The 9,271-nt window shown below is 47.5% G+C and overlaps 1 protein-coding gene across 1 annotated transcript; it reads left to right on the forward strand.

Moving 5' to 3' along the window:
• The first annotated feature begins 107 nt into the window (after positions 1 to 107).
• LOC135820989 (TNF receptor-associated factor 3-like) lies at positions 108 to 4,298 on the forward strand. Its single transcript, XM_065334046.1, has 4 exons — positions 108 to 829; positions 1,129 to 1,300; positions 1,692 to 2,575; positions 2,955 to 4,298. The coding sequence occupies exons 1-4, from the start codon at positions 306 to 308 to the stop codon at positions 3,496 to 3,498; spliced, it is 2,124 nt and encodes a 707-aa protein (XP_065190118.1). The 5' UTR covers positions 108 to 305; the 3' UTR covers positions 3,499 to 4,298.
• Positions 4,299 to 9,271: the final 4,973 nt, after the last annotated feature.

Raw genomic sequence — 9,271 nt, forward strand, 5'->3', positions numbered from 1 at the left:
CCAGGGACCCTCGCTTGTCCCTTACACCAGCACAGATAAATGCTCAACGGTTTGGCTACACGCGCTTAAGTATACGGAGATAATGGAGTATATAAAAGGTGTGACGAGAAGACTTATAATCAAAATAGTGATACATAGACGAGCAGTTGAGTAAATAATTATTAATTCCACCCTAGTATTATTTGTAGTGTCCGTCACGATAATGCAGTGTAGTGTATCGACTGAATACTAGTACCCTACCCTGTCTCCTACCCTGTCTCCTACCTGCCTAGCCTAGAATTGTCATCTCGCCTGGATATTCGGAGATGGGGCCAAACGTCGTTGCCGACCAGGATGTGGCAGTTGATTGTCTTCTTGGAAAATCTTGTGAAATGCAAGCAAGAGCAGTGGGACCGTGCACAGCTAATAATACACACGCCAGTCCATGGGTGCCTAGACGTATGACTGAAAGCAGTGATGGGTCTGAACATCGCCACAATCAACTAACATATTCCTCGATGTCCAGTGAAAGAGACTGCGCTCGTTCCAGGAGCGCCAGTGATAGACCAAGCAGCTATCCAGTGGGTTTATCTTCCCTTGAAGGTACAAGCAACAGCACAGCAAGAACTACGTGTAGAGAAAGTAGGAGCTTGAATGTCGCCACTTCCGCGGTCACTGGCAGCAGAACTACAGCTACCACAATGCGTTTGGATACGTGCCTGGTCGAGAGTGCTACCGTTTCGGACAGTCTCCTATGCACTAGGTGTGAGAAGCTCCTACTCGACCCCGTACAGGTGACATCATGTGGACATCGCTTCTGCAGAGAGTGTGCATATGCACTGATCAACAGGTAAGAGGAATGATCCGTGAATCGCCACACTGTGGTGGCAGTGATACGGGTAACTTGAAAATGTGTTGCAAACGGGTCATGCGCAACACTGCTCATTGAATCGATGGCTGTTCAACAGTATCTTGTCGACAACAATGGTGAAACAAGCAGTTGCGTCCATATACTGTTCTGCTCCTCACTGCTAACTCCAGTATGAGCTCACTGGACGAGAGGTTCAGGTCAGGACTCAGGAGGCAGCATTAACTAACGTAACGTCACTGTTCAATGCCATCCTTTGTTTTGGTATGGACCATCCACAGGCAGACGCAGCTCGGTACATGTCCCAAGGATCAGCAGCAGTTTGCGGTGTCCAGTCTTCATTCAGATCGTCAGGCAGGCAAGGAAGTCAGCATACTGGATGTCTATTGTCCAATGCGGGGGCACACTCAGGATGGGACATGCTCCTGGCAAGGCACTATTGCACAGTTACAGGTGAGCTTTGGTATCTGATATCAAGATAGTAACTACCGGTGGTGATGGTGAACGACTGATTTTACCATTTTGGGTATGTGTCCTGGATATGCCGGGGCGGGGGGGGGGGGGGGCAGGAGAAGGAGAAGGGAGTACCAGTCCGATACTTTTACCCTATATCCACACATTTACACATGTTGTAATAATGTAAGACAAATTGTTTTACTTTGTCTTTGGTGTTGTCCCGCAGCACAGTAGTATGCGTTACTACTATACAATCATGTATGTGTATGTGTGTATGTGTATGTGTGTATGTGTGTCTGTACTGTAGCCACTGGTGCACATGTACATGTACATGCATACGTATGCTGGTGCTGATGAATCTCTTCTCATGTACTCGTCCACTGTGCAGGACCACGTGAAGTCAGACTCCTGTGGCTGTGGCCCGCAAGTCGCACGCGCTGCACGTAGTCACACCTATCCACAGTCCCGGTCCACGTCATCATTATCATCAACAGCACTCAGCAGGCAAGACTACAGCCATCACTCACTACCAGCTCACAGCTACAGACCAGCTTCATACCAACAACAGCAACACTCAGCAACTCAGCAGCAGCAGCAACAACAACACTCATCATCAACCCATCAGCAGCAGCAACCACGTCCCAGGACTGGCAGCTTTGACAGCAGCGCAGTTGATCAGGCAGATGACCTGCAGTCACAAATGCAGGATATGCGCGAGCTGGTTTCTGCACTAAGACAGCACATGTTTCAACAATTCAACAATCATGGAGATGCTATCACAAAACTGAAGAAAGATTTAGCATATCAACAAGAGAGAAGCCAACAGCTGACATCAGTTGTGCATCAGCTGAAGGAAGAGAATACCGCCCTGAAGCAACAACTTCTCACTCAACAGAAGTCCTGCATGGATGACGTTGACAGCTTGAAAGTACAGCATTACCAGCTAGCTCAGGAGCAAGCCGAGATGCGTCTCAGCCAGCACCATTCCATTGCCACACAACGCCATTACAGCAGCAGCAGCAGCAGCAGTGGCAGCATGGAACAAGATGGCGGCATGATACCTAGTTGGTACAGTGCAAGCAGTGTGCAGTCTCTACCAGCGCGACTTTCATGCACCACAACACGGGAGTCCTCCAACACCATGGCCGCCAGGACAGCCGAGAACCGACTGTCTAGCTTATCGCAAGACAGCGGTATATCGGCAGGGGACTGTGATGCATCTCTGACGTCTTCTACGTCTAGCGTCTGGAGCACTGGGAGCAGTGTTTTGAGGTAAGCCAGTGCACACAGCAAGCACATGTGCATCCCTTGAGCTGTACATTGTGACGGTCTTCAATACTGACTGGGTTTTACACTCAATCAGGGTGTAGTGATAGTAGTTGTGTGAAGATTACTCGGGCATACATGTAACACTAGAGTCACAGCCGAGAAACCAATATTGGATATCTTTCCCTCTCTCTCTCTCCTTTGTGTAGGTAGAGTCAATTATGTAACAGACAATGACATTAGTACTCTACAGAGTCTGGAAGTCACTTGATAGTTCACATACACGATCTCTGCATTGTTAGTTATTCACAACATGCATAACAGCCAGCACGTAGGACTGGGTGCTAAACAGTATTTGCCTTTTTCTGTTGTTTGCATCCTACAGGAGCATCTCGACGTTGGAGACTGAGATGAGTGACATGGGCATGCGTGTAGACATGGTGGAGCAGTGCACGACCAACGGCAGATTGCTCTGGAAGATCAACAACTTCTCACAGCACCTGTACGAGACCAGTCAGAGTGGAAACAGTTCCTCTCTCTACTCGCCCTATTTCTTCACCAATCCACAAGGATACAAGATGTGCCTACGTATGTACCCAAACGGTGATGGAGCCGGCAAGGGAACTCACCTCTCACTCTTCCTGGTTGTCATGGAGAGCGATTACGACGCAGTACTCCCTTGGCCAATGAACAAGAAGATTCGGTTCCGTGTCTGTGATCAAAACAGCACGCGACAAGAGCATTGCTCGGAAACTTTCCTCACTACAGGATCTGGGTCCTCATTCCAACGACCTACTTCTACAATGAACGTAGCTAGCGGAGTTCCCAAGCTCATCAGCCTAGATAAGCTAATGCATGCAGGCAGCACTCAGTATGTCAAGAATGATACTCTATTCTTGGAGGTCACTGTCACTGATTATCGCCAGTGAGCCACGACTACTCATACTACTGGTGCCATGGTTACTCGTGGTGCTGGCAACCGTCACTGCTACATGTAGTTACTGCTATGGCAACAGTGGTGACAATGCTATGGCAACAGCGGTGACAATGCTATGGCAACAGTGGTGACAATGCTATGGCAACAGTGGTGACAATGCTATGGCAACAGCGGTGACAATGTCCTGCTGCCGCTGCTGGTGGCATTTTAACCAGGATGCTCTTCATCACAGCAGAATGGTGTGTACTGGTATTTATTTGAGTATGGCTTTGACCAATCGCCGGATGACGGTCGGCTATAGTACAATGAGTTGAATCTTGATTACAGCAACAGATTTTAGGTCAGTTACAAATCCTCTAATTTATCCCTAGAAATATCCCTAGAATAATCGTTGAACAAACCTGCTCAATCTAAGTTATTGCTAAGCTTGAGACCAAGATATTTAAAAATTGAAGGAAGTTCAACTAGAGATCAGCTATTTTATAGTTTCCCTCCCAATGCCTGAGAATCGTGGAGACCTGCGTATCTACCGTGCTGTAAATTATTGATTTTATCCTCTGGAATTGATACCATGCACATGTATGCCAAGTTGTATTCATGCATGCAGTGCTGAAGGTGAACCTCCTAGAGTCTATCATATCTTTGTTATTTTTTAGCCGCTTAGGGCCATACAATAATTATTATTCCGAGTCAGAAAAACACCATCATTCAATGCCGTATATTTCAATTTTCACGAGCAGAAGACTGCTTTTCAATTCAGCCGGTGGACACATTATTGCTGTCAATTCTCCAGTCCTGTCGAACAAGCTGCATGAACAAGCTGCATGCATATACATGTACATGTATGAATGATGAACTGAATCAGACAGAAGTACAGTCCGTATCGCCTATAGCGTTGGTGTTTGATTATGAGCATTTTATCACTATAAGCGATATATTACTATGACCGATACTGCATGCAATGTATGCGAGTGGGGTGTCAAACGACTCAGGGCACCATGCACATACGCACTGCATAGCTGGCTGCAGCTCATGTCACACAACAGCATTTCCTCACGATGGAGGCATATTTTGGCAACTTGTGCAAGCAGAACTCACCAAACAACACTGGACAAGCTAGTTCTTCACGAAGAAGTAACACCCTGTTCTCCTCTGACACCACTTGATTTTACATCAATCACTATAATCGATGCAAAAATAATGTAATAAAGGTCTTTTGAAATAAGAATTTGATCACTATAGGCGATATATTACTATAGACGATTATTACTATACGCGATAACTGTGTATACTTAGTTATGGCAAATGAAAATGAATTTGAGAAATTGATCACTATATCCGGTATATTACTATAGCCGCCAACCTTATAGGCGATACGGACTGTACATGTAGTGAAAAGGCAGCGTAACATGATGTAAATCGCCCTTGCCTTGGTCCGGAGTGTCCAGATGTACACAGACAGTACATGACTGTATACCATACTGTACAGCCATATCCTTGTCTGGGTGCCCGTATGTACAGTTGTACATGCACGTGGCTGTGCCGCGTAGATCTACGAGTTTCTGGTACAGTGTACACGGCACGGTACCAGGCAGAGAAATTGTGGTAAAAAGTTACTACAATCATGTACTGTACTACAAACACACGATGAGAAATGGCGGAACATACATGTACACCGGCCTGTCCATTGTGACAACACACAACACGACACAGTTCTGGGAAAGGATGCCCGGGCTTCTCTCACCACCATCATCACTTACACGTCTTTGTGCATGGTGTACAGTGGAGATCTACAATCATGTGTACAAGTCATGTACATGTATGTGTAGTAGCAGTACATGTTTGGAGGAGAATGCTGATTTGGTGTATTCTGTTGTTGTCCATCATTTGCGATGCCGTTTATCATTCTGCTTACTTCGCTGGTGTATCACCTGTTTACGAGGTTCTAGGTCCTCGTATCGCTCTAAGCGCTCGGCAAGCTTTGTAAAGGACTGCCGTGTGCTGTCCAGGGCATAGCTTTTTTATCATCTCGTTGTATGGTGAAAATGTTATCAAAAGTTTGTTTTCCGGTTTCCTGAAGTTCTTCTTTTGCATGAATCTATTGTTTCCTTTCTGGCGGTGCTCAAGGACTTTTGGTTTGGATTTTTTTCTTTTTCCGTTCTTTCCCCGTTTACATAAACATTGCTGTTGCCATTCACATTTTTTATCCTTCAATTTTGCTGTACTACATGTAGGCGCGTATTCGCTCTCCCGTGCCGTTTGGGCGGCTTGGGTATCACGAGGCCTATGTCCTTGTGTGGGCGTCAGTTCGCATTACCGAGCCCTTCACCAGCAAGATTGTCTGGTGACACTGCACTTGACGATTGTGTAACTAAGATACGCAAGAGGAAGGCGGAAGTCATGGCAGAGTCCCGTCAAGCACAGGCAGCGGGAATGGAGGACGTGGTCCAGAATGCATCTGCGAGTCTACGTAACGTCATTGATATTGCTAGAGAAAAGGGTTCTTCAGACTTCTTCTAGCTAGCTAACATGTCGTCCGCTGAAGAAGTACGGCTTCAGCCTCACGAAGCACGAGAGTTCTGGGACGGGCTGTGTCTCCGCTATGGATGGACGCCGGTGAGAATACCGACTCATTGTTCACGTGGCCAAGAGGTGAGTGTTTCTCATTCACTATCCTGCCCTCATGGAGGGTTTCCCACCATACGGCACAATGCCATCCGACACTACCGCACAGCTCCTACACCAAGTATGTGGCAATGTGTCCACGGAGCCTACGCTGCAGCCACTGACCGGCGAGAAATTGCAATACCGAACGGCCAACGTGGAGGATCCTGCACGCCTTGATGTCGCTGCCAGTGGTGTGTGGGGCTTATTCTCACTCAAATCAGTCTGCACCACGTACCACTGTGTATCATCGACACGAAAGAGAGAAACGAAGGCACTACGAAGAGAGAGTGAGACAAGTGGAGCATGCCACTTTTGTTCCTGCTGTGATGTCTGCGACCGGAGGCATAGGCAAGGCAGCAACAGCCCTCTACAAACGAGTGGCCTCTCTGTTGGCGGCCAAGAGAGGGGAGCAGAACTCTCATGTGATGGCTTTCATCAGGTGCAGGATCGCTTTCTCCCTCTTGCGGTCCTGCATCATGTGCCTCCAAGGGTGCAGAAGGCTCTCTAGCCAGTCTGCCTTGGCTGTGGGTGATACCTCTGCTGCGCTGGCAGTGGTAGACGCCCGGGTACCGGGTTAGCGTGCACGAGCGGGATCAGTGACTGGATTATTGACTTGAACTTTGTTTTGTTGAAGTAACAGTTGAATTCTTTATTCTCACGATGAAGTTGAACTTGCTGCCGTTTACCTACATGTACATGTAAGTAGGTACACTGTACATGTACATGTATATACTAGTACATTATTATGCTGTTGTGGTTTTGGTTTTGCGTTTTTGCGTGTTTTGCCTTTTTTCTTTCTAGAACTTTGAGTTGACGTTTTTTGGCACACTTGGGAAAAATATTCATTGTGCTGATTTTGCCCGTTAGAAGAGGCTGTATTACTACATTGTACAAAAGTCACGTACATGTAGATCTACATGTACGTGACGTGAGTCCAAGTCACTAGTACAGTAGTTAGTAGGTGTTGGCGGATAATGCTCGGTAATATGGGATCAAATGCTCTCAGTAATGCTCCACAAAAGGCCATATAATGCTCCAAATAATGCTGATAATGCTCCGCCGGATGGAATATAAACACCTGAACCTTGCGGTATTGGGCTAAGAAAAACGATAATATTGCACCCATGCAGCTATGATGAACACATACAGTGAAACCTGTCTAAGACGACCACCGCTCAAGGGACCTTCAAAATGTGGTCTCTGTTACCAGGTGGTCGCCTTATCCAGGGTCACTTGACTGGAAATAGCACCCCTTGGTCCTGGTTGCAGTGGTCGTCTAGGACAGGTGGTCGCCTTATCCAAGTGGTCGCCTTGACAGGTTTTACTGTAATACAATATCAGGTAAACATGTACGCTAGGTACAAACACATACAATAGGTCAGGGTACATGACATCCTTTACTTTTGTCAAGGCAGCTCCGTTAACAGCGGCACCATCTCGCATTGCGGCTATTAGCATGTCGGGGGCAATTTGATATTGCATTGACAGGCAGGTGATGAGTTCCCTTGCCAATTGGGAGCCGTTGAGGCTCTTTGCCAGGACGTGAAGACGGATGAGGCGCTGCTGGAGCGACCAGCTTGAATCCACATATCTTATCACTATTACCAATGCCTCCCCAAGGTGAGTGCTTCCATCAAATACTACGGAACAAAACCGGGCCTCTGTCAGTTCTTCCTTCAGCTGCTTCACTTCCTCCTCTAGGAGGAACGGCACGTAGAGTGACAAGTGGCTCGTGTAACCGGCTACTGCGGGTTGAGGAAAAGAATGAACTTTATTCGTACTGCACAGGGTATGATGTAAAGTTGTCAACTAGATAGGCGGGATGGTAGGTGATAGGCCGAAGGGCCGTGGATAGAGGGGATAGGAGTGTGAACAGCAGGTAACACTGTTACACCATCCCACTCCCCTAAAGGAAGCATAGGGTTCTACGAGCAACTCAAGTAGGTAAATCTGCATGTGGATAAGCGGAATAAGTCGAGAACCCAACAGTCAAATCGCGAGGAAAATTACACAGAATGCAGTGCAATGGAATTCCAGAAGTTAACTCAGCTGCAATATCAGTGAAGATTCCTTGAATTTAAACAACATCTTAAAGGGGAAGTTAAGGCAAAAATTAAAATTTCACCAGTTGTAGTCTTCGGGGTGCTGAGTCGAATGGTCTTGGTCCGAGGAAGCTGAGACGCTCCCTTCCTACTTAAATCCCAATCGAACTCGCGCACTTCCACCGAAACTGGGTGACTGCGCCCTACTAGATGGGGATTTGTATGCAAAATGTCACTAAAAGCGCCATTTCGTTCTTTTTTTTCGTTCTTATAAAAGCACGGATGACCGCGATTGGCCCATATGTTGTAGTCTTTTGGACGCTGAGTCGACTGGTTTTGGTCCGAAAAGGCTGCGATGCAGCGTTCCTCCTTTATTCCCAATCGAACATGGTTGAAGAAGCGGTCACGTGGTCCTGGGTGCCCAAATCACCTGGTCACCACGCCAGCAGGTGACAACTTTCACACCAAGGTTCAACTCGAGTTCAACTCGAGTGACAGGACTGCACCCAAAAAAGGTCAAACAGGCTAGTAAGTTGCGCATTTGGACCCGAGGGGTAGGAGCCACCTTAAAAACACAATGTCTCTGCCAGACTGCGCAAATTAGTTGCGGGTTCCCATGTAGCTTCGTCGACAGGATAGCCCTGCCAATGGACCAGGTACTCTCGCTGTCCCCTACGTTCTCGGTGATCCAGAATTTCTTCGACCATGAACCGTGTGTTTCCATCGAGGTCAGTGAATGATGGTGGTGGAGGTTGCTCTCTGCCAGGAATAGCGTTTTCCTCATACCGCCGCAAGGCGGTAATGTTGAAGACGGGATGGCAACGAATCGTGCGAGGAAGCTCCAAACGATATGCGTTTGAGCTAATCTTTGCCTGCACGCGGTAGGGCCCAAACCACCTTGGCCGCAGCTTCCGGGACGGTTGAAGACGGGCCTCTGGCGTTAGCAAGAAGTCCTTATAAACAAGCACCATATCACCAACCTTGAACTGGCTGGGAACCCTTCCACGGTCTGCGTACAGCGCCTGGCGTGCTTGAGCGGCCACTGAGTCATCACGG

This window comes from Sycon ciliatum, chromosome 7 (genome assembly GCF_964019385.1).
Source record: "Sycon ciliatum chromosome 7, ocSycCili1.1, whole genome shotgun sequence".
In the NCBI taxonomy this organism is placed as follows: Eukaryota; Metazoa; Porifera; class Calcarea; order Leucosolenida; family Sycettidae; genus Sycon; species Sycon ciliatum.

What these genes read in the sequence shown, in the direction of transcription:
- LOC135820989 (XM_065334046.1), top strand. Translation starts at nt 306, where the DNA reads ATGGGGCCAAACGTCGTTGCCGACCAGGATGTGGCAGTTGATTGTCTT. An exon ending in GCACTATTGCACAGTTACAG is followed by an intron (nt 1,301 to 1,691) that starts GTGAGCTTTGGT and finishes TCCACTGTGCAG; the next exon opens with GACCACGTGAAGTCAGACTC. An exon ending in ACTGGGAGCAGTGTTTTGAG is followed by an intron (nt 2,576 to 2,954) that starts GTAAGCCAGTGC and finishes TGCATCCTACAG; the next exon opens with GAGCATCTCGACGTTGGAGA.